General features: G+C 36.7%; 1 protein-coding gene across 1 annotated transcript in view; it reads right to left on the bottom strand.

The window, feature by feature from the left end:
* Window positions 1-24,773, bottom strand: part of CCSER1 (coiled-coil serine rich protein 1) — a gene marked incomplete at its 3' end in the record, with an annotated part of 600,835 nt that overhangs the window by 403,976 nt on the left and 172,086 nt on the right. Inside the window, exon 5 of the mRNA XM_084262954.1 lies at window positions 3,175-3,385. Within this exon, the coding sequence (XP_084119080.1) occupies window positions 3,175-3,385 (211 nt within the window). The remainder of the gene's footprint in view (window positions 1-3,174; window positions 3,386-24,773) is intronic.

The following is a 24,773-nucleotide window of genomic DNA, read 5'->3' as shown; positions in this document are numbered from 1 at the left end:
GTTTCCTCATGCGCCAGGATACTCCAGACTATCTTTAGCTTTGTACAATGTGGCTCCCAAAATGTTAGGTGAACAATCTACCTTCTGAGACTTTCATGGCCACAACTATACAGAATAATTGGTAGACATTTTCAAGGTTTTTCACTGAAAGTGAAATGGTAATTAATTCACTTAATTGAACAATCATTCATTAGTCTTTTACTAAATACATTACCTAATAACATTCTCAATCTTGCAAGTTACTGCCATGTCTTCAATTTCCCTTTTCATGATAAGGCTAATAACAAGCTAAACTCACAGCTTTAGAAATCTGCAGCACAGTACAACATGTATTGTATGCAGCTTTTCCATTTAGATTCTCCAATTACAAGCAATTGCAACCAAAAAAATAGCATATTATACTAGCTAGTATTACATTTTGGCAGATCATAATTAAATTGTTCCTTAGAAGCAGTGCTTAGTGCTTAAGAAGAAGGATTATATTGAATAACTGGGCTAATATTTAAACTCAATTAATGTGTTATTTTTCAATAAAGAGGTGTACACTACTGTAATTTCTTCTTCTATAGGTAAGATCAGCTATAAAACAGAAATACTGCAGCTTTTTTTTCTGAAAATTCATGTGTAATTTCTTCCCATGTAGATTGCATGCTTTGTACATTTTTTAAAGTGGATGAAAACATGTGACATTATTTCTAGAAATACACTTATTCTATACTGTTACAGGCATAAAATATTTCACTTCTATACCATATAAGCCTGCCGATGACTATGTTTCACAACACCTAAAAATACATGAGCATTCTATGGCAAGGAAAGAATTTTTCATTTTTGTCTTTTAATTCTGTACTGCTGTGAGTGTGATTTATAATATTGGTTGGGGCGGAATTGATTTTTGGATAAAGAAATTACCTCTAGTTACAATGGAAGTAAGGTACCTTCTCCATAGAAACTGCCTGCCAAATATGCTCAGATGACTTATTTATCAGATTCTTCAACACAATATTTTAATTTGATGGAATTATATTTTCCTGGAATATTCCACTAATAATTTAAAAGTGACATAAATGTATAAATATCTGCATTTCAGAAGAATAATCAAGTTGTAGGCATTCCAGTATCAATTTGCAATGTATTTCAAGGTCATGTTCTCTTTGGTCGTTCAAACCAGCGACTTAATTTCTTTTGATCATATTCTGCTTTTGGTTTAATTCCTAATGTTTTAATGTGCTTTAAAGACTGAATATTTTGTTACTGCTGTTTCACTCTCCTGCAGTTCTGTCAGGAATGATGCCCACTGCAGAGCAGGCAGGTTTGTTAACACTTTACGGAAATCAAAAACTGTAGTTTAACAATGACCTTGAAAAGTAATTTTTGTTTCAAGAATTAGTATGTGTATTTATATCAGTAGAACTGGAATACTGCATTACTTATCAAACACTGAGCTACATATAAAAAGTTGGGCTACTAACATAGCAAAAGTTTTCAGTGGTCTTCAGACTGGTCATTTTATTTTAGCTATGTATGAATTTTGTTGAGCAATGTACTAGAACAATGTGTGCTACTACTAGGATACTCAATCTCAATGCTAAAAAACAGGGAGGTAAATTACACCACATATATATTATATACGCATTGCATATAAAATTCAACCACAGAATTAGAAAAAGGATGTTTAGATTTCCTAAGGAAGGCAAGATGAAAAGGAAAGGACAGAGTCACACTGTGTTACAGTCATTCTATGGTACAAAGGAACAAGAGAAAGACTGTATCAGTTACATAAGGAAGAATTAGTAACGAAACAAAAAATTTCAGTGAGTTGCATGAAATGCTTTGTGTTCCTTCTGTAGAGATCACCTGGTGAATGTTTTTAAAGATGAAGTGCTACAAGGTACAACATATCTCCACACAGAAAATCACAGTAGATTCTTATGCAAGTTTAATGGAACATGCTAAGTTAAAAATAAAATTCTTAAATTTACTATCATGATAAGAAAGAATTTTTCTGAGCAAAACAGAATTATTCACACCAGAAGCAACACAGCATGCTGCCAATGTTACCAGCTGAATGTTACAACTGTTATGTCATAAAATATTATTATTAATTTCCATATATAGTAGTGGACAAGAACTTTTAAATTCCCTCTATATTGTGACATTATATAAGCAGGAACTGATGGAGAAATAAAGATTTCAATTCTGGATTCAGCAAAATAGAAACCCACAAAGAAGCCCAATAGCATACATAAATCTTCTAGTAAACTGAAGGAAACTGGGAGGCATGAGGCTTGCCATCCAGTTAAAACATGAGACTTTGAAGAGCTGAAGGACAACCATCATGCCTAAACCTTTGACAAACCTTAGTCAGGACAACAATTGGTTGAATTTAGATACAGATGATCAAGATGTTGCCAGTTGAAAATACAAACTTGCCAAAGCCTTATTTTGTTATTTAAATGTCTCAGTTTAGGTGACTAGGAGACACTGAAGTTGTGACAAGGGACATTGTGATTATATTTTAGAGAAAACAATTCCAATACAGTAGTCAAATATTGGAATGGCTGTCCAGAGGCAACATGAAAACCACATTAGGCACCAAAAACCTAAGTGGACAAGGACCTGAGAAATGTCCTAAATTGGCCTTGCTTTGAGTAGAGGGATTTGACCTCCAGAGAGCCTTCTGAACCTAAAATTATTCTGTAACTCTTTGAACTATGTAGACAAAAAGCAAACAAAAAAAAAGATTATCTTTCTTGTAGATCTCAAGATGAAAGTTTGTCATACATTTATCTGAGTTCAAGATCCACAACTGGAAAGCATTAAAAAAAGCCTAGACTCCAATCCAAGAATAATAACTAAAAAGCTCTAAGATACTAGAGGAAAACCACACAATTAGTTTTGATCTAAAGTAGTTCATCTCCCCTGTCCCCAATTTGGTAAAAGCTCAAGAGGAGCTTTATATTCTGCATAGCAAGATATCAGTATCAGTCAAATTCTGTTATAAACTTTCTGACCTCCACCATGTTGAGGCACTACTATTTATACTTCTGCATCAATTCCATGCAGTCAAGACATATTAAAAGACATCAAGTCCATAAACTTTTCTGACCCTTTTCTGCTGCTTAGCTTGTTAATGCTGAAAGCTATTAATTTAACAAATGAGTGGGTGATTACCTCTTGAAGAACCCTCTTCATTTTCAGAAGCAACGTCTTTACAGCTGTGCAATCTTGCAGCATCAATCTGAAGGGCAAAGATTCAATACCTCCAGCTTCTTCCAGACCAGTAAAAGGCCACTCCATGGATGGGCTGCCAGCCAGCTGGCTCACACGAGGGTACCTGGCTTCTCCTTGTTCTACCTCCTTTGAGAGCTTCAGAGATAGGTTCCTTACAAGAGAAAACAGAAAGATCAACTCTGAAATATGGAAAAGAACTCAAAAAACTTGGCTTTTAGGTCCTTTTAGTTTAAAGACACATTACGCATTCACTTTTTGAACTCACTAGCATTAATGGCCTTTATAATGTACATACAGTATTAGCAATGAAATACACATTTATAAGTGTCCCATTTTCAACAGGAATTGAAACCATGCTCTAATCCCACACCTTCCAAGAGAAAGCCATTTTCTTAAAACAAAATATCCTGTGGGCAAAACTGCTATGGGTCTATTTTATTTCACTTCAGCTTTATGAAAAAATGAATCGATCGTGCACTTTCAAAAGCTAAATCAGGTTTTTCCATGTGCTTTGACTTAGAACTCAAAAAGAAAAATTACAAAGAAAATACTCCCTCCCGGGCTGGTCCAGTGTCATAAGATGAACCTTCTAGTCTAGAAAATGGAATTTGAAATTTAATTAATGTGCAATCACTCTAAAGTGTAGTTACCATTGAAGATATTTAAGCAGAACAGGAATCAAAACCTTAAGTTGTGGTTGAGAATCCATTAAAGACAACAAAGATTTGGAAAGATTCTGATGGACTTTGGAGGCAAGAGAACTCTGTTATTTTGCAAATACCTTTTACCAAGAGCAAGATATTTGCAAAACTTCGCCATGCTGAAGCAACTCCAGCAAAGACCAACAAGATGGTGAGGGGGGCTAGAGCGCTAAATAAATGAAAAGGTTAAGCGAGCCAGATTTGCTCAGGCTTCCAAAGAGAAGGCAAAGCAAACTCACTGCTGACCAGAGCAGTGTCCCCTCCAGAAGGGTGCAGAGATGATAGAGTCAGGCTGTCCTTAGTGATGCACAGTAGTAGGATGAAAGGCAATGGACAGAAGCTATAATACAGGAAACTGTGACTAGATAGAAGATCTTGATTTATTTACTTATTACTGTGAGGGTGGTCAAACAGAGGAACATGGTCTGAGATGCCATGCACCCATCCTTGGAGATACTCAGAACAGGATGGGGCAAGGCCACTGAGTAAGCTGCTGTAACTGGACCTGTTTTGAGCAAGGACTTGGAACAGAGACTTGCAGAGGTCCCTTGCCACCTGTGTGATTCTATGATCTGGAGGTCATAGATTCAATCAGTTGAAATCAGCCAAAAATTTAATAATAGAAAAATAATTTATAGATTACTGGACACGTTGGTGGAACAGAATGTAACTAAAAACACTTGGGATTTTTCTGGCATGAAAGCATGCACAACTTCAAAGTTGCACCTATTTCCTCTTCATCCAACAGGGAAAAAGAAAAATCTGAGTGGAGAATAAATCTGAGAATGTGTCTGCACTGTGCAAGAGCGGTATATTAATTATTACTAAATTACAAAAGTGTTGTAACAGCAATGCATGACACCCATATTCATACTAAATTAATTCACTACATTTAAAGATGTTAGCATAAACGATGAACAAAAAGACAATTATTCATCTAATATATAGTTCCAATTTTCTATTCCATTTGAATTTTCATGAAAAACAAAACCAATTCTCAATTTTAAGTGTATTCATATTTTGGAAGGGCAAAAAAATGTATTTTTTCATGTGAAATGTTCCTTAGAAGCCACATACAAAAAAGGTATTAATGTGATCTCTCAAGACTAGACACTCCTAGTGCCATATTAACACAATGAAAATGAAGCTACCAGAATTATTTTTTCTGGATGGTTCGTTTTTATATTTTGCAAGCTATGTTATGTGCAGTGGGGACAATATGTTAGGTCAAGAAATGCACCACAGAGATCATGGACAGATGCTCATGATAGTCAATGAAACTAAGATTTTCTAACCCAAGATTTTCATGACTCACATAAATCAATCACATTAGTCCAGTTTAATTTTTAAATACATTGAAACAACTTTGCAAGTAGAGTATTGTGTGTTCAGGAGGATGGCAAAGGTGCTTTTGGCTGAAGGATACTAAGCCATTGCTGATTATATATAGCCTTTATTAAAGAAGTCTCAGGCATAACTCATGTAAAGAAAACACAACTTTTGTCTAAAGTTTCATAACATAGGCCACTTTTAAGGGTTTATAAAAGAAGCCACATTCAAACTGTACAGATTTATGTAGCCAGAAAAGTACATTACAGAATACAGAATCACAAGGTTGGAAGACTCCTCTTTTTTTTCCTGCCCAGTGCCTCCAGTCTGGGAGACTAATCATTCCTTAGAATATTCTGCATGTTCACTTTGTGAGTCCTACCAAAGTTTCACCTTCCTCACATCTTGAAGAGGTATCTTACATGCCTAACATCCTGACATGAGAAAGGACCAACTTAAACAATGCCTTGTGGACGGATTGTTATACAGCACACCACCACAGCATTGACACCAGTAACTTGCTGCTCCACTGATGAGGAAACAAACAGTAGTCTTGAGGAGCTAATCACCCTCTTTCCCATAGAAGAGACACAGTGTTTATATATAAGCTATTAAATGTACTGAAAAATACAGCAAATCTTAATTTCATCTGAAGAAAATATTTTTAATGACTTCAGTGGGCTTTATATTGACATCACACAGCTCAACGCACAACATTACCATCCTTTCAAATACAGAACCTCGTATTAAGGTACGAAAAGCATCGTAACAACTTATCACCACTCATGGTCATAATAGTTTAAAGTCTAATCCAATTGCTACTGGAAAACGTGAATCAGGAGTTGGTATACAGCCAGCACGAACTATCTTGGAACTATCAGAAAAGAATACAGCTGATCTGTGACAGAAAAAACTCTTCACTGTCTGATGCAACTCCATCTACTTGCTGCAAGAAAAAGTTAATTTTAAATTTGTTCCAGAACTGATATTTCATCAAGTACATTATTATCAATGTCCAGGTGGTCTATTACAGTATTATTATGGTAATCCACTGGAATTCATCTCAAAGCATCAGTAGAGATTTCACAAGGAAAAAAAAGTGATTACTAAAATTAGAAGTTACTCCTTACTAGTAAAACACTTCTTTATGTCTGAAGTTGGAGAAGGGACTGGTTCCTCAACATGTAGCACAGGAGCTGCTTACAGGTTGTCAGCCCCCTCCACCTTCTAAAGATGCCTTTATTGTAATAAAAATATTTCACAGGTAAAAGTTATCTGTGACAAACTTCTGAAACTGTGGATCAAAAGCCTCAAAAAACTTTACTGACTTTAATGACTAAAAACAGTGCATGTCATTTATATGGCAATATTCATTCTATAATACTATAAATGTAAAATATTTTAGAGAAGTACATTGGTCAGTTAAGACTACACTCTGAGCTCTCAATCTGCCTGACATACACACACACTTAGGCTATGTCCCTACTTAAATAAAACCATATCCAAAAATGTTCCTGGGCACTGGAAGTCAGTCAGTGCAAAGCACTTCTGAAATAGCCTGACCCAACCCAGCTGTCACTCTTCCAAACAATTTCCTGACATGGTCTGGCTGTCAGTACCAACAAATTGGATGGGACTGCTCCGTTCTGGAGGATGTCAGTGGTATAGATGTACACTAAAGAACTATCCCACGGAAATGTCACCTAAAATCTCTGAGCATAGCTATGGAGCCATGAAGCTCCAAGCTCAAGATCAGGTACCCAACCAGACTAATAAGCAAGAGAAAAGCCATCCTGTTTCGAAAGGTCTGAGATGATCTGTGGATGCAGCGGCAAATCGCAGCTGAGTGGCAGGAAGCTGTTTCTTAATTTTCTCCCAAGTATTCCACAGTTCACTGGAAGTGTTCTCATATCCTGTTTAATGAAGGTCAAAGCCTGACATATAGTATACTTAAAACTCCACCTGGTCCTCTAGATCAATGTCACAGGAAACGGGGTACCTCAGGTTGCTCAAGTGGTGTCAACCTGTAGAATACTTACTATACAGCTGCATGTTACATCTAAGGGGACCACAAATGATAACAGAGAAAAGCAAGCTGTCAGTAGAATTATTGTCACCATAAGGTCTGAAAATCCACAGATAATATGTTACAAATTTTTAAGTGTTGAATACTGTGAAAACCTGTGCAACTTGATGGTACTTTGGGCCTGCTGCTTGTTTCTGTTGTATCTGGAAGTATCTACTGAATACCATGAATATATTTCATCTTTTCTAATGGACACAAAAATCAGAAGCTACAATATCCCCATTTAGCAAAATGGTAGTGCCATTAAGATAGAGTTCTATTTCAAGAGCAATCTTTATTGAAATAGTGAGATAGCATTAAAATAATCAATCAGTGACTTTTAGCATTTTAATAGCCCCATAAATCCAATGCAACTGCACATTAACTAACTGTGGAAGACACAATTGTGCAGCTCTTTTCAAAGCTACTTTCCCTTAAGGTAAAACAAGAACAACCTTTTTATTCCAAAGCATGTTTAAAGGATTTTACTTGAGAGAATTAAAAAAAAAAACAAACAAAAAAAAAAAACAACCAAAAAAACCACCAAAAAATCACCCAACCAAAAACCTGATGTAAAGATTTACAACTTGAGCTACTTTGAGTTATTCTTCCCTTCTTACTAATCCTCAAATCAATGATTTGAAGAGCTTATGGTAATTCAAACTTCACTTACATAAAGATCCCCAGATTACGTAGAGTTTAATCTTCTTTGTTTTCATCAACAGCTCTCAAAATGTTGGTATAGCAGAATTAACCTAAACTAATCAATTGGTCCCACAGAATCTGCACTTCTTGATACCAGATTAACAGAAGAGAACCCATGTGACATCAGGATGGCTCTGCAATCAGAGTAAAAGACTGCAGCCTCTGGGAAAGAGCTAACTATACCGTCTTCACAGAGGGCTTATCTTCTGAAGCAGGGCCACAGAAAAAGCCTTTTAGTACTTTTTTTCAGTGTTTGAGTGCGCAACTGTTATGTGTATATATTCACATATAAATACATCACATATATGTACACAAACACATTTTATGTGGTTATATTTATAAAATTCATAGTTACATATAAGCACATATAATTTTGATCTTCCTACATATTTTAGAAAAACATACTTCTCTTATTTGTTCAAAACTTGGCCCACTAGGAAACATACACTAGAAATGTTATTAGTTTCAGGATATAACCCCTGAATAGAGCTCTTTTCCATACAAATTTAGATAGCTTTCAACTCACATTATTTTCCTCCCATTCAGAATTTACTTTTTGTCACCAAGAGCAAACAGAAGAAAGGGATCCTCTTTTAGAAATACCACTAATTACTATTTTGAGAAAAGTCCCTCAGTTGGAGCACATAACAAAAGTAATCACTTCTGATTTTTAGAGAAAAATCTGCCTACTGCAGACTTCCACAATTCAGTTCAAAGCACCCTGTGGCTCTCTTACAATGATGTACATTACAGACAAGGCCTGCAATCATCTCAGACTGAATCTTAATCTCCGAGTAATCTCCAATCTCACTTAGTAAGAGACATGTTCTGTCCCAGAAAGTTTACAACCAAAATGTATGAGCACCTTTTGGAAAAAAAAGAAATGTCTTTCCCTGTATTTAGCACAACTGAGGCTTTCACTTTTAAAACTCTGTTCCTAAATATTCCAAAGGGAATATCAAATAATGTACTGTTAGAAGGCTAAATGGTTTCAAAATCTTGTCAAGGAGTGTAAAAATTGCCAACCTCCTTGCTCAGTTCTGAAAATGCAGCCTTTGCAAAACTGGCAAGACAGAAAGGTAACTAGAATCTAAACACCTGGATCATTATCCACACTAGCATTCTTTGGCGTTAAAATTTGTACTCTCAGTCTCACACATTTTCTCAACATTACTTCTGTTCTAACAGAGAATGCTTCAGAAGTTATAGAGATGACATCTCAGAATATTAAACTGCACTGTGTCATAAGGCACGCATTGTTTGACATTTTACAGCTTTTAGAACTACGTATCATTTATTGGTACTCTGATGCTATGATTTTTCAAGGTCAGCCTTTTAGAAAAATGATGTTCGGCATCTGTCACTATCAAACTATGCACCCCCACACAAACGTGCACACAAACCCTAATGGCTAGTGCTGCTATAAGTTAAGAGACTGTCAGCCTTTTCCATTATAACCCCTTTTCTTTTCAAAGGTTTATATCACAGTCATAAAGACTTACTTTGGGCTAGAACCTGGTGATCATGAAATATGGAATCAAATTTAAAAAAAGAATAAGAAAGAAAAAGGAAAAAAAGCCTTCCATTTTTCAGCTGCTGGCAATGTACAGCCGATATGGGCATGTCATACATTTCTTTCCTTCCTCTAAACTCTGTAGGAATCAAGAGCTCTGTGCGTATCCCCTAACGTAGCACACAAAAACACAGCACTTGAGATTTCAGTCATCTTCTTCCTCCTGGACTCTATTAGGAAAATTTAAATGTGATAAGAGATAACATAAAACCACACAGTAATCAGATGACATTAAAAAAAAAAAAAAAAAATTGCCTAGAAAAGACCAGTGAGGCTTATTCATTTTCAAGTCCTAACAGCATAGTAGTAAATAAAGCTTTACAGACAAACCAGGAAAAGTAAACGAGGTTGTCTGGGCACTGAGAGTTTGGAAGAGTTTGGGTGATGTTAATTTTGCTTTTAGCATTTTTCTGAACAAAATATTTTACAACTGATAGGCAAAATACATATTGCAGCTTTACTGTGCACAAAAGCAAGCAGCAACTCACATCTTTGGTAGGATACAAACAAAATGTGGCTTACCTTATACTTGGAGAAAGGATAAATCTACCTGTAGTTACTGCAACCTTTGTAAACACTATGTACTTGTCACAAGACACTGCCTCAAGACCGATAAAAGCTAAAGGCAGGTAATGTCCCCTCCAAATCTTACTCCAAATGCACTCCATGGAGCTTACCAGCTCAGCTCACCCGCAACTAGAACGACAAAATTTTGATCTATTCTATTAAGACGACAGGCATTCAAGCATGCCCAGCAAACATGATAGTACTGGGATAAAGGAGAACTAAAAATCTGTTTTGCCAGTCACCTTTAAGATCAAAACATTTCTCGTCTCCTTTGCTCGCTGCTCTAATAAGTCTTGCTTTTAGAAATCATGCAAATAGAACATAAAACCTCCACATTTTTACAAGGTTAAAAAAAAAGGTGTAAAACAAAAAACAAACCAAAACAAAAAATAAAAAACACAATAGATGTTGGATATGACCCAAGAAGCATGAGAATTGTCAAATACTTCCTACTACAGGTCAGCATTTTATGCTGCCAAGGTTTTTCAAAATTCTGCTCAAAATTATGTACCTCTTAAATGAAAAAAAAAAAAAAAAACCCAAAAAACCCCACCAACCAAACCACAAAACCACAACACACATTTCTTCTGTGCCTGGTCTGAAGCTATGGAACTGTTAGTATAGGCTTCAGTGGGAAGATTGGTATGTTAACAGTTAATGTTAAATCTAATGAATGTCAAAAGGACAACAGGGTTTGCAACAAATATTTGCTTATTGCCTGGCAGAATGTATAGGAGAGATGGACTTCCAATGACACCAGAAAATTTAGTGGAAAATTCATATACTTTATAGAGGACACAAGCCACTCCAAGTGGCAAACTAAAAGTCTGACTTGACCTTTAGTGTTTTGGGAAGCACATAACCACATTACTACTGCGTAAACTAGTATTGTTTTTTGATGAAGCTATTAAGCATTAAGAACACTTTTGTGAAGCAAGCAGGCAATCCATTCTAACTTTCACTGGCTGAGAGCTTCATTTCACATGTGTAACATTCAGTTTTAAAGGTCTAATTAATATTTACTAAAATACTCAAAGTAGAACACCTGCAGCATTTTGCTTGGTTTTCTTGCATCCCAACCATAACCCATCTTCATCCTGAGCAGGTGATTCAGGGAACTCTTCTGTAATTGGAACCAATCCAGAAAATCTCCTGGCTTCCAATCATGCCAGAGCATGAGAATAGACACACCAGTGAACTGAGAGCAAACCTGAGAAGAAAGACTTGGGGGTATTGGTTGATTCAACCATGGGCCTCCAACATGTGCTTGCTGCCCCGAAAGCCAAGCCTATCCTGGGCTGCATCAAAACTAGCATGACTAACAGGTCAAAGGAGGAGATTCTGCCCTTCTATCCTGTTCTCATAAAACTCTATCTGGAATATTGTGTCCAGCTCTGGGGTCTCCAGAGAAAGATACTGAGCTGTTGGAGCAAGTCCAGAGGAAGGCCACAAAGGTGATCAGAGGACTGAAGCACCCCTCCTATGTAGACAGGGTTGGAGAGTTGGGTTTGTTCATCCTGCAGAAGAGAAGGCTCTGGGGAGACCTTAAGAGCAGCCTCCAGTACATAAAGAGGGCCTACAGGAAAGCTGGAGAGGAGTGTTCAAAAGGGCATGGAGTGATAAGACAAGGAATAATGGTCTCAAGCTTAAGGAAGAGAGATTTTGATTTTATTTTAGGAAGAAATTCTTTGCTCTGATGGTGGTAAGGCACTGGCACAGGCTGCCTAGAGAAGCGGTGGCTGCCCTCTCCCTCTCTGGGAGTGTTCAAGGCCAGGTTTGATGGGTCTGTGTCAGTCAGAGTTAAGGGATGCCCTGTACAAGGATTCGGTAGTTAAAACTCTGTGAGTGGTCAGAAATTTCCAACTAATAACCCTAAAATTATCATTAGCTCTGTACATTTTCACATAGTGCAGTATATAAATGGTAACATAATGCAAATAACAAAATAATCAGTAATTATAAATACAGCTGAATGAAGATAACATTCAATATTCTTTAATGGAATCAATGTAATGGACCATCATTTTGGTGAAAGTATATGGTTAAACAAACGTGGCCCTTCTCTTTGCCCTCTAATAGGTTAAGAATAATGAGTAGAAAAGATTTGTATTTAAATTCAGAGGATACCTTCCTCCTACTCTATGGAAGGAATTTGATTAATATGTCAGGAAGAAACTGCAACTTTAAAACCCATCCTATTTCATTATCACATAAAATAGTTGGAACCTAATGTTATTGTTAAAAGAGCTTTTATGTTAAATCCTCTTTTATGACCAATAAATGAAAGCACGTAATGGGTTTAGGGACATAATTTATAAAGAAATCCAGAACACATATGTTACCGTATATCCATTCTTAAAAGTCAGCAATCTACTAGAGTTTTTTAAATGTTTAACTTGGATCCTTCTATAAGGTTTTCAGAAAACACTGTAGAATAATCTACAAAATTTCCAATTCCAGTGACAAATATATGAACAGCCCCAGTGACATCAAAAGCCTGATTTAAAAAAGAAGTAAAAAAGCAACATAAGAAATTCAGCACAAATGTTGATTAAATACACCAGTTTGGTGAAGTCTGGTGATAAAAAAAACTTCATGCTGGTCCTGGCAGAGTGGTTACAAATATTGTGTTTTCTTTCTACATGCGTATATGTGCCTGTATGTGCATACATTATACTATCAAGAAGACTCACAGAATATCCCAAGCTGGGAGGGACCCATGAGGATCGTTGAGACCAACTCATGACTCTACACAAGGCAGACTAAAAGTTAAACTAAGCCTCTAGAAAAGTTGTTGAACTTATAAAAAAGAGCAATAAGAAAGAAGTTGTCCTTAGCCATTCACTGATGTGAAATCTTGAAATATGTTGTTTCATAATTAGCAGTTTCTGGCAGACTTAGGAAATAATATGTAATTTTCCCCAGTTACATAATGTGCATTTTCTGGGATCCAGCCACAACTATACACTCATGATTAGACCAGAAGAAATAGAGAAACTTTCTTTTAGAGTAACTGCACAAAAGCTACCCAAAGCATTAGCTAAACCTAGACCTTGTCTATGAAAATTGCCAGGTACTGACATGAAATAAATCACTCATACCCAGAAGCCTGTTGTCTTGAAATAAACTTGAGACTGAGAGTTTTGCAAGCATAAAGACATCCCAGGGACCACTCACCTCCCAGAGGTTCAAAGCCTCCCCAAATCTGGCACAGTTCAACTCATCAACTCACAAAAACTGCCACTGGCATAAAGAGAGGCCATTAACTTATTAAGAATAAATTCCCAGCAGCGTACAGGGATGAAACCTTGTAAGTTGTGGGACCCTTTGGGTGTTATCACAATCTGAGTGTCCTCACAAACTACCAGAGGGTTTGTGTTCATTCAGATGGGCTTCACTTACAAGGCAGGTGTTGCAATGCATGCACTCAGATTTTAATTAGTCAAATTAAACCCCTCCAGAAGCACATGCTTGATTTTTTAACCAAAGGCACTAGAGACCAAACAAAAAGAAAGCAATAAACTAATTAATATCTAAATTAACCTAATTGCTTTGTTCTTGCATCACATAATCAATCACTAAGCACCACAGTAGAAACATGTTATTTTATCATATGGTGAAACTACCCACCTACAAGAGATTTCTCTGCCTTTGCCAGTAGTCTTAAATGTTATTTCCTTTTGATTGTAAATAACTCATTAAAAAATAATCAGAATATTGTTTAATTTGACTAAAGCACTGCAGTAGTGTTTCTCTTACAGAAGGAAATATTCTTCCTCTCTTTTGCCCCATAGTATGTCCTGTTATCAAAAGTAAATCCAAACAACTGGCAAACTGAGAACAGAGGCAGATGACAGTGACATGTTTGGTTTGATTGACTATGAAAGACCAAAGCTCAGATCTCTGAATCATATTTAAATATCTAATTATGTATTTGTACACCAGCACACCAAAGGAAGTAGCATGCTAAAACTTGACCAGCACTAAAATGTTTCTTTCTTACAATATTTTTGTGTGGATGCAGAAGTGCTTAGAAACTGTGTCCCTTCAGAAGCTTCATTCTCTCTACAAAGTCTCAGCTGTTTCCTGACCTCCAGGACATTAGGTTTCCTGCCTTGAACTTTGTTTTTTAGATTCTCATATTAAAATTACCTGAATATTTGGAGTTTCTGTAATTGCTTCTAGTTTTGAATGCCAGGCTTGTTTAAGGTTGAGGAGAACCTCAAGACCAGCACTATGCAAAACTATGCAAGTTTAGGAAAGCTGCACCTCACTAAAAAGATATGGCTCATGATTTGAATTTAATGTCTGAATTCTTCTGCACTCCCCACAGCCAAATTTTAAGCAGCAAATACCGGCAATATTCAGAACACAATTTCTTTCAGCAGTACTGTTATATCCTGTACCGTTAACTTATTCAAGGTTGCAACAAATATGATAATTTAAAAAACATATTTGTAAATGTGGCTTCAAGGAAGTTATTAAAAATGTAGTAATATTATTAACTTTTAATAGAATTCATAGCATTTAATCTGTGAAACATTAAATGTACGTTACAAAATAGAGTAGTATTTTTAGTTACTAATTTGCAAAGTCATTGTCAGGACAGCATTAATAACATACAGTCCTCGGAACTGCTGGAGTGTGTGTTAAAAACTCACTGTCCAAAGCTCCATCTAGACTGAGATTAAAACTGAACTTGCCAACCCATTTATTTTCAAGGCACTCAGCAGTATAACAATACCACTCCAGCTTTTGGAATAAAGTTGAATCTTTTTTTCAAGTAAAATTTGCACATAATGTTGATTTCTGGCCAGCTACAGCTTGAAATTTTGACCTAAGCACACCCTATAGATTTTGAAGGCAAGAAGAGAAAGAACGCAAAAGATATGCCTGGGCACATACAGACTTTGTACAGTCTTTGAAGTTTAGTACCGCTTGACTTATGGCTCTGAATCTTCCATGTCGCTACTGCAAGGCCACCCTCCCACCTGTGCTTTCAGGGACCAGAAATCCATCAGCCCCTTGCATTAGCATACATATTACCAGTCAGGCTGTCATTCTCTACATCTGACACACAAAACCTTGGGAACAGTTTAGACTGTGCAGGCACCAGCAGGGAAGATGCTGCACAACTATACATCTGACACTGGTAGAAGAGAGAAAGAGATGCAATTAGTTAGGAGGGGGGAACAGAAAGCTAAACAAGAAATTTGCCTGCTATTACCAGAACATTTGGGGGTTGGGTTTTTTCTTCCCCTTTTTTTCTTTTTTTTTACTTGAGTAGTTTTGGGTTTTTTTTTTTTTTTATTTTATTTTATTTCAAAAAAGAACTTTGCCATCTTATGCATTTGAAGAAGCAATGAGACATTACAAGAACAACTGTAACAAAACGAGAAGCAGACAACATACCTGGGAAATAAAGAGTCTTTCTCTACACCTGTAATTAGACATGTAATTACTCTGGAGTGTCTCAGTTTTAAGATCAATGTCACAATATACAGCAGAACGGTCTGGATTCAGGGGAGCTCTCTGTGGGTCATTTGCGTGGGTGTCTTTCTTAAGGCTTGCACAGAGGTGTGAATACCCATGGCATGGAGCCATGCCTCTGTTTCCAGCATAGGCTTATGTGATTCCTATCTCTTCTTGTCTTTTGTGCACACTGACATTTAAAAAGAGATAAGGCTGGCTGGTAGCAAAGGGGAACGTTTCTATTCATACTAAGAGAAATAAACACCGATCACTATCTTTGCTCAATTGTCTTTTAAACAAAGCCCAGAATGCAAATACTGCTCTGTACAAAGATGGGAAAAATGATGAGTCTTCCTCTCCTCTGTGACGTCTCCCAGGAGAGACAATCTCCTTCTGGTGAATATAGTGAAGGACCCTGGTCAAAAAGGGATAAAGTTCGTTTTGTCTGACAGGACTGACAAATACATATTTGACAAATACCCACTGTTGTTCACTTGCTGTGTGGGGAGTTGATAGGAAAAGATGAGCCAGATATCAAATTACCTCTCAAAAAATCTTGATGTCATAAGACCACAGGGAAACTGGCAGCATTCACTTAAATCCACAGTTCTTAGGCCCCCAAAATGGAAATGTCATGTCTTTGAATCTACATCTAACAATTTATGGATATTTTTACTGGTTACTTTTTATGGGTTAAAATAGAAATTTGATGTAAAGTGTGGTTAAAGCTTCAAACAGGGAAGAGGACATGAAAGACCTATGACATGCAGATGCTTTTTTTTAGTTGTTTCTTTGAGTTACCAGGAATTATTCACATGCCTCCAATGCAATATGGAAAATTAAAGAAACCTGTCGATGGAATTGTTTATTCCATCTAATTTCTTTGGTCTAATATCCCTTTCCCCCACAATGTACCTGCATCTCCCACACTTCAATGCCTGACAGCAAACTCTCAAAACTACTATAGAGGTGTTTCCACAAAGGAAGACTATCTCCCTACACACACCCCCAATAAGCCACTCACTACCTTTCTTCTCCTGGAAGGGTTCAAGCAGCCCCCATAATAAATTTATGTCATTAAGCCCAGTCAAGCTAAACTGAAAACAGGCTAATTTAGCAGATCCTTTTACTAGTACAAGGGTTACAAATAAACTACAAGCATAATCTAAGTTTTTCTCCTTCCTAATGCAACCACTGTCTCTCTTTTGCTGAAATAAATTTTCAGCTTGGCCAGGGTCATATGGCAAAACACAATGTTCGCCAGCAAAATCTGGCAGCAGATAATTAAATAAATAAGTTTTCCCTTAGAGGCGTTTTTATTAGTTCTAGAAGCAGCATTTTGAAATTTTACTATCATCCATCAGACAAAATGAACCCTGATGGGCTGCAGCCTGCATTTTTTTTTCACATAATTTTTCAAGCTTTTTGTTCAATGTTCAAGAGCAAATGCAATGTTGGAAAAAGACAAAGAAACAAATTCCTGGATTGGAGCACAGTTTAAACTAAAATATCTTCTAATTACTTTGTAAGTCATGAAATATTACTAATTATTTTTAGAAAACAGAAAATACAGTAAAAATTAATAACCTAATGCAGATGGTTACTCCTTCATCCCATCACTCTTGAATATAAGCCCTTCATAAGAATAATTAAGAGTCAAACAAAGGAACTCATTTAAATGAAGGCAAAAATGATAAGACAGTCAATTTATGCCTTTTATTCGTGTACTGGACTTCTGATTACCATTTGCAAAGCTCTCAAAAACACATGGTGATAGGTACAACATCTTTACTCTTGCTCCTCAGGAAAAGCCACTAAGAATTTTTTGACGCACAAAACTTGCATGTCCCAAGTCATATGCTCTTGCCGCAGTAATAATAGAGAAGAAAAAGAGAAGAAAGAGAGAGGAGGGAGAAGAAAATATACAGCAGGAGGCAGAGGAATATTAACTTCATTTTTAAAGCAAACTAAGAGAGAATAGCCAAAGAAATAATTGCAATTCTCATGCCTTTAAGTGGAATACTAGAAGCCTGCTTCTTGCAAATGGTGATCAGCTCGCTACCAGCAGAGAGGAACCCTGTGGATCCTACAAGGACGATTAAGCTACACAAGAATAAATGATCGTCCCTTCAGAACATGAACAGAAGAAGTCACTTGGATATTTACTGCAGAGACTGCGGTATCAATATAATTGCTGAGGCAGCCACTGAAACAAGTAAAAGTTTTAAGGAAGAAAGTTTAAGACGGTGCATCTTTATTAGTCTCCACTATTCTGTTTTTATCCTGCTTGGCTGATTAAGTGAAACAACTGGTAATGTTATTTGTGTAGATGACATTTTTCCCCACAGCATCATCTAAAACAACAGGCTGAACATTCTATACTTAATTACTATATTTCCAATTTTGTATGTGCTACTTTTTTTTTAAGTCTTGTATTTTAAACAGCATTAAATTCCAATGCTTCCAAGACACACAAGGGGTAACTATAGTTGAAAATAGCAAGGAATAACCAAGGTGATAAAATAGCAGTTCCACACTTCAATTATATATTTATGTCTGTCTGTCTTTACTCTCATACCTGAAAGCAGTGAAAGCTATGGAAGACTGGAAAATACATACATACTCTTTATCCACAATGATTCGTGGAAATGAACTAAAACAAACTGAAAGTGCTTTTATTTATAGACCCATAAGGTTATCAATAAAAGCAAGTGGAAAATTAGTATTAAATATGTGTAAACTGGCAGCTTTATTATTTTGTGACTATTTGGTGCATTTCTTTTTTTATTCTTGATGTTGGCAATTTAAGCCTTGGATAGGTGCATTGCTTATCACAGTATAGTAAATTAAAGCATAAACTAGCAAAAATCTCTTTGAGTTGAGGTTACTGCTCTTAAAAGAGAAATATTTGGACTCATAATAATTTAATATAGACAAGAATTCTACTTTATATTAACTTGGCACATTTTATCATCCCACTAAACTGTTCCTTAAATGTGAAAAGAAAGTTCTGAGCCACTCATTAGTACTACTGGCTACAGAAGCACTAAATTTCATGGCAGTCATACACCCAAATGTCAGTAGTAACACATAAAATACATCCTGAAAAGTTTTTAGAGAGGAAGGGAAATAATGTAGAGTGAACATATAGGGAGGTACTGCTGAAGGACATTCTCTTCCCAGCCCCGGGGACACTATTTCACCTGTGTTCCAGCAGTCTATCTCTGTGCATGTTCCAACTCAAAAGGAGATCAAAAGCAATTTTATATTCTGCTGAGGCATTTCAGAGCTTATCACACTACTTGTGTAAGTTCAACTGTGGTCTCTCCTGACTCTCTGCACTGAATTTCAAATTTCAACATCTAAGAGGAAAAACATTCCGTTTTCAGTGAGCTTGCCATCAGTGTTTGAAGGCACAAAGCAGAGTTAAAGCAGGTAAAAGATAGATCTTTTTTAAAAAGAGCTATCTTATACTAAGAAACCTGAAGAGTGGGGGCAGATCTTACACTGTGGATTGTAGGGTCCATCCCTACCAGAACTTCAGTGGGTCAGCTTTGTCAAGTATTTCTCAATCGTTTCACTCATGTGTTAAAGGCCCCGTGGACGTGCCAATGCCAAATCCAATACGGCAGCACACCACAAGACGTGCATTGTGCCTGTGCAGTGGCCTCAGGGCAGGGGGAGGTAGGGAAAGGCTGAAAATCCATCCCAGCTAAAAAGCAAAAGAGCTGCCGCTGCTCTAGGAGTGAACTAACCCCAATATATTTTCTGACAATATATATTGGAGCTCTAGAACAGTATTCCTGCTAAAATATTTTTATTGCCCTCCTCTATTTCATGGTTGCAGAAATTAGGATAAAGATTTAAGATGTGTAAGAGAAGGTGTTTCATGTAGCAGAACCCTGAGATCCATCTGATGTGACAATGGCTACTGCTGATGGAAGGAACTTTTAGTTTTCAGTGAAAAAATGTTCCACTTATGCAAAGGTGTGGATTTTACCTCGCACCATCTCAAGACACTGTAATCATCACATCAGATAATTAATGCTGTTTCTTGACTGATCAAGGATTCCTGTCATACGTGTACAAATGCAGCGAGATAGTTGAGAGCAAGAGGAAGCTCTCAGCCACCCACAGCAACAATGGAAGGGCTCCGGTGAAAACATGCAAAACAAAAGAAAAGGCATATAACAAAAATTCTCCCTTCCTCAAGGACTTGTATGTGAAAGCAGAGGGTATAGGAGAGAAGTTATCACCTCATTTTGTGCTGCAATCCCCCAAACTATCCTTCCAAACACATTTCAGTAATGCCAGACAGATGGTGAAGAGTGATTTCAGTGGTTCTAGGTGAGCACACCTGGCTAAAAGCCTTATTATTCATTTGTTTCCTTGATCCTATCAAAGACATTCAAGAACAGTTTGACTTGCTAGTGTTGCCTAACATTTACATATACTTCTGCCATTGCATTTGTTTTCAAGAGACAAAACCTTGGAAGTGGACAAAGGGATGGGAAGAGACTTCTGCATTAGAACTCACTGAGTCAACACAGTCATAAGAAAATACAGTTTGAAGATAAGTGACATTTTTTTCCAGCTTTTAAATAAGAGCTGCCTGGAAGCAAAGAAGGACAACAGAGTCTATTATTTGCTGCCTGAATGCAAAAAAAAAAAACCAACCAGGAAATGCTTCTGGTTTGGATACACTTTCCAAACTTGTGATGACAAAACATATTATTACGCTGCTTTGAAAATCCTACCAAGCACCAAAGCCCAAGAGTCACACTACATAATCAATTCATTACTCACCACTGTTTCCTAGTAGAAATAACGACTGGAAAGACAAATAAACATTGAGACAGGTATCTCATAAGGGAGCAGAGCATAGAAGCTGAAATAAAAACCCTCACTGACGCACTAACAAATATATAAATACATGATGAACCATTCATGGAAAAGGAAATCAATAACTGAGAAGTGAAATATACAGTAAGAGCAATTTAACTGCACCTAACAGAGAATGACAGCTCTGAAGAGCAACAGAAATTTTAAATATGTACAATACATCAAGTACCCAGTGATGAGAGGCAAGTGGAACGATATTCAAATCTGTGCCTTACTTTATCACCTGTGACCACCCAAAATCTATGACAAGAGATTGATGATCCTGCTTTACAAGCTATATATTCTAGGTCTGCAGTCCAAGCGCATGTAAGTGACAGAATAAAGCAGACTAAATGTAGGTATTTTAGGCACAACTTCAGTTCAGCATCAGCTGTGATACACAGTTCCAAGCAGCCCAAGTAAGAACTAGAACGTAGGTATACAGCTGCAGAAAAGTCCTGACTGACAGCCAAGAGAAACGGTGGATTATTGTCATCCATATACAGATGGAAAATTCGGGCATGGACAGATTATGTTTCTCACCAAGAGTGACTTGAAAAAGTTTGATGTCAGGCTTTGAAAAAGAAACCAAGGCATTTCAACAAGACAAGCAAGTTAATCTGTGAAAACTGGTTCACAGAATGCATATGTGCTCATTAGCACATACAGTACACATACAGTACACAAACAGTACACAAAAAGAAACAAGAGAAGAGTTTAACTGGTATTTTTATACCTTTTCATCCCTTTAAAAAAAGGAAAAAAAAAACAAAAAAAAAATAGAAGAAGGAAGAATTCCTGATAGGATCCTGAAGTTATCTTCAGCACTAATTTATCCAGCTTTTATGAAACCATTATTCTCAGATTTACTTGATTTCATCATACATCATTGGGAAATATATTTTAAGAACACAAAGAAATAAAACAACCCCCTCCCCAAAAAAAACCCGCTAACAACAATAAAAAGCATTAATTGAAACAATGGAGATTTGAACTAGGAATTAGTCTTTTTACCAAACTGATAGTTAAGCTTTTTTCTAAGGCAGCTCTTTCACAGATAAGGACTGCCATGATGCAATCCATGGCTCAAGGAAGCTGCCTTTGGGAAGGTATAAAATTTTATTTGAATCTAGCTGTTAAGTTTATCTGGGCTACAATGTTTGAAAATGACTACTGGAACCAGAGTCTAAAACGTTCACCCTTCCTGCTAATTAACTTAGTAAAATTTTTATGCTTAGGTCAAACTGCTTAGACGTATTCTAATTTCTTTCTCCTGCATATGAATTTAATTAAAAGGCAATCCCTTAGACTCATTCTTTCCCAAGATGAGCTTCATAACTTGCAACTTGCATAGTATAAATAGTAATATGTATACAACTACTACAACGTTCTCAATTTGAGAAATAAAACATTTGACATACTAAAAGCATACTACAGACTTAACATATGGTTCAGTTTCTTCTCTAGCCTCCTTTTGTTGTTATTTTTGCAGATCACATTAATCTTTAAAGTATGCTGTAATAGTTTTAGCTTGTAACTAGAAAGACTGGAGAAAACATTTATTTTCTTTAAATATCCTCCTACACAGCAGAAACAAAACAGTGCAGTACAAGTAACACGTCATTCTTGCAAATGGAGCAAAATGAGTAGAAGAAACCACTCAGCTAAGGAGATTTTTTTTTTAAATATTAATAATATGCGGGGAGGGTATACATATATATATATGCATATATATATATATGGTAATAACCCTAGAAACTTCAATAAATAGCTAATTGCTGTTGCAACCATAATTGCATTATCAGTAAAATATTTTAATTTGATGAAAAAATTAGCAGAAGACTCTCTGCCACACAGTGTTTCTTTGGAGAAATGGCATTTACACCTTTCAGTGAAAGCCCATAAAAGCAATACGTGATATAAGCCATCCTGTACAATCTCATTCAGAATAGAATCCAATGACTTTATTTCACTTAATGTGAAAATCCTTTCAAACTGTTAATGTTTTCATAAAGAGTTCTGTCTCCACTGTAAGAAAAATTTGAAGCCCAGAGGGAACTTCTGAAGCATAAACAGGATTAAGATTTCTTGATGCTTTTTATATAACACATTTCATACCCCAAGATGAAAAATCTGGGTGTATGAACAGTCCCCATAAGCCTTTTCTATGCAGATGCTTTTCTTTTTTATCCCAAAGCACAAATACAGCATAAATAGCAATGACAGAGTTTCAACATTCATAATGTCAGCTTATAAAATAAATATTAAAGACCACATAAAGGGACATTTCCCGTTATAATAATATACAGCAGACAGCAGGCTTTGGTTCACTCCCTATGGAAAATGTGCCAAACACGCTTCTCTGTATAAAGTACGTAGCTGAGAAATTCAAATTGTGAAACCTTTGTTCTCCTGCATGTAAACTGCCTTCTCAGTATCGTGTGCCAGAAGGGCTTGCTACGCCGAAAAGAAAGCAGTCAGGAGGAAAAGAAAGCAGCAGGAAGTAGGATGTGACTTTAGTGTTACTCTAAAATGCATAGAATACATTCAGAATGTGAAAATCAAGAAAAGAACTGAGTAAGCTATTGCTGCAGCTACCAGACGAAACCCTTGTCTTTGAAACTGAGGCAAACCTGGCAAAGTTGTTGCAATTCTTCCAAAGTTAAGTTCCGGGGGCAATAGCCCAGCTGAACTGCTGGCAAAATACAAGAAAAGGCTTCCTCATGGTGACCTCCTTGCCTCCTTCAGCAATGCTCCATCAATAGACACGGTCACACATCATTGTATGCACCATTTTTTCACCAGTACACATTCTGATGGGCCTAAATTCTCCTAAATCTGTATGGCTGGCTGCACTTAAATGGGTTGTTTCAACAAAGTTCAGCTCTGTGTCAGTTTTATCAGTCAGGTCAAAATTATCTTTGTATGCATTATTGCAGGAACCATTATCAAATATACACCACCTGAAACATTCTACTCTTTCATTTTTCTTTCTTTTATTGCTTAGTTGTAACAGCAATTGCTTAATACTACTTGAATTAGCTCATTTTTCACTGTAAAAGCAAGTGTTCCAGTCTCTGTTGTAATTAAGCAGTTGGAGATAACTTTTTGGACTCTCTCTTCAATTGGAAGCAAAAAAAAAAGCTTTTGGATTTGAATCAGGCTAAACATTCAATGAATACATGAATAAAGCCTGCTATGTTCTGCCATCATCACTGCTCTGGTGATAAAGAAACAGCAATTTAGTTATGTAAACTAAGTTTCTGCTTTGGACTAGGGCAAGACCACAGGAGCAAGCAGGACACCTTTGCTCAGCTTTGTTTCCTGGTTTTTACAGAAAAATAATATGTTTTCTTTCCTGGACAAAAATATTACTTCCTAAATTGAAAGCTGTTTCCTTGATTGTACAAACTTTTAAAGAGGGTCTTCGCCCCAACAAAACTGGTATTTTAATCAATGGTATGGGCATTACTTTTGGGGTATCTAAATCCTAGAGGAAACACTCCTAGCCAGACAAGGAGTTTAGTTCCAGTTGTGTAAACTCTGCTGCTCTCAGTTTCACTACTCTCACAAGTGTTCAAAAAGCATACATTGGATTGGGGTACCTAAAAAGTTTTTTAGAAATACCTGTCCTATATTTGCAAGAGTGGACAACTTAGACTTTTCTATTCTTTTTTGCATTAGAAATATTCACATCTGAAAAGTACACATGGAGAACAACTGAGCACAATTTTGGTCAGAGCAGAATCCATACCAGCAGGACTTGGGTTTCACTCTCAGCAGTTACTCATTCAGCACACAGAAAAACAAAAATAGAATTAAAAATCCCCACAGAGCAATAGCCACCGGCCATGCAGAACAGCTTTGCATGGTATAAAATTTAAGACACTTCTACAAGGAAAGACATAGCTAAAATTGTGATTACTCACAGAATTCATAGAATCATAGGCTATCTTGAGTTGGAAGGGACATTGAGTCCAACTCCCTGCTCCTCATAGGTCAATGTAAAACTAAACCATACAACTAAGAGCACAGTCCAGTACTCTGACAGGCCTTGGGCCATGACGGCTTCCCTGAGAAGCCTGTTCCAGTGACCCACCCTCTGTGAAGAATCCTTTCCTAACATCCAGCCTGAGCTACCTCTGATGCAGCATCATACTATTTCCTCATGTACTATCACTGGACACCAGAGAGATGAGATCAGCACCTTCTCCTTCACTACCCCCCATGAGAAAGTTGTAAACTG

The sequence above is a fragment of the Gallinula chloropus genome (assembly GCF_964237585.1).
Source record: "Gallinula chloropus genome assembly, chromosome: 4".
In the NCBI taxonomy this organism is placed as follows: domain Eukaryota; kingdom Metazoa; phylum Chordata; class Aves; order Gruiformes; family Rallidae; genus Gallinula; species Gallinula chloropus.
This window is presented reverse-complemented; position numbering and strand designations above follow the sequence as displayed.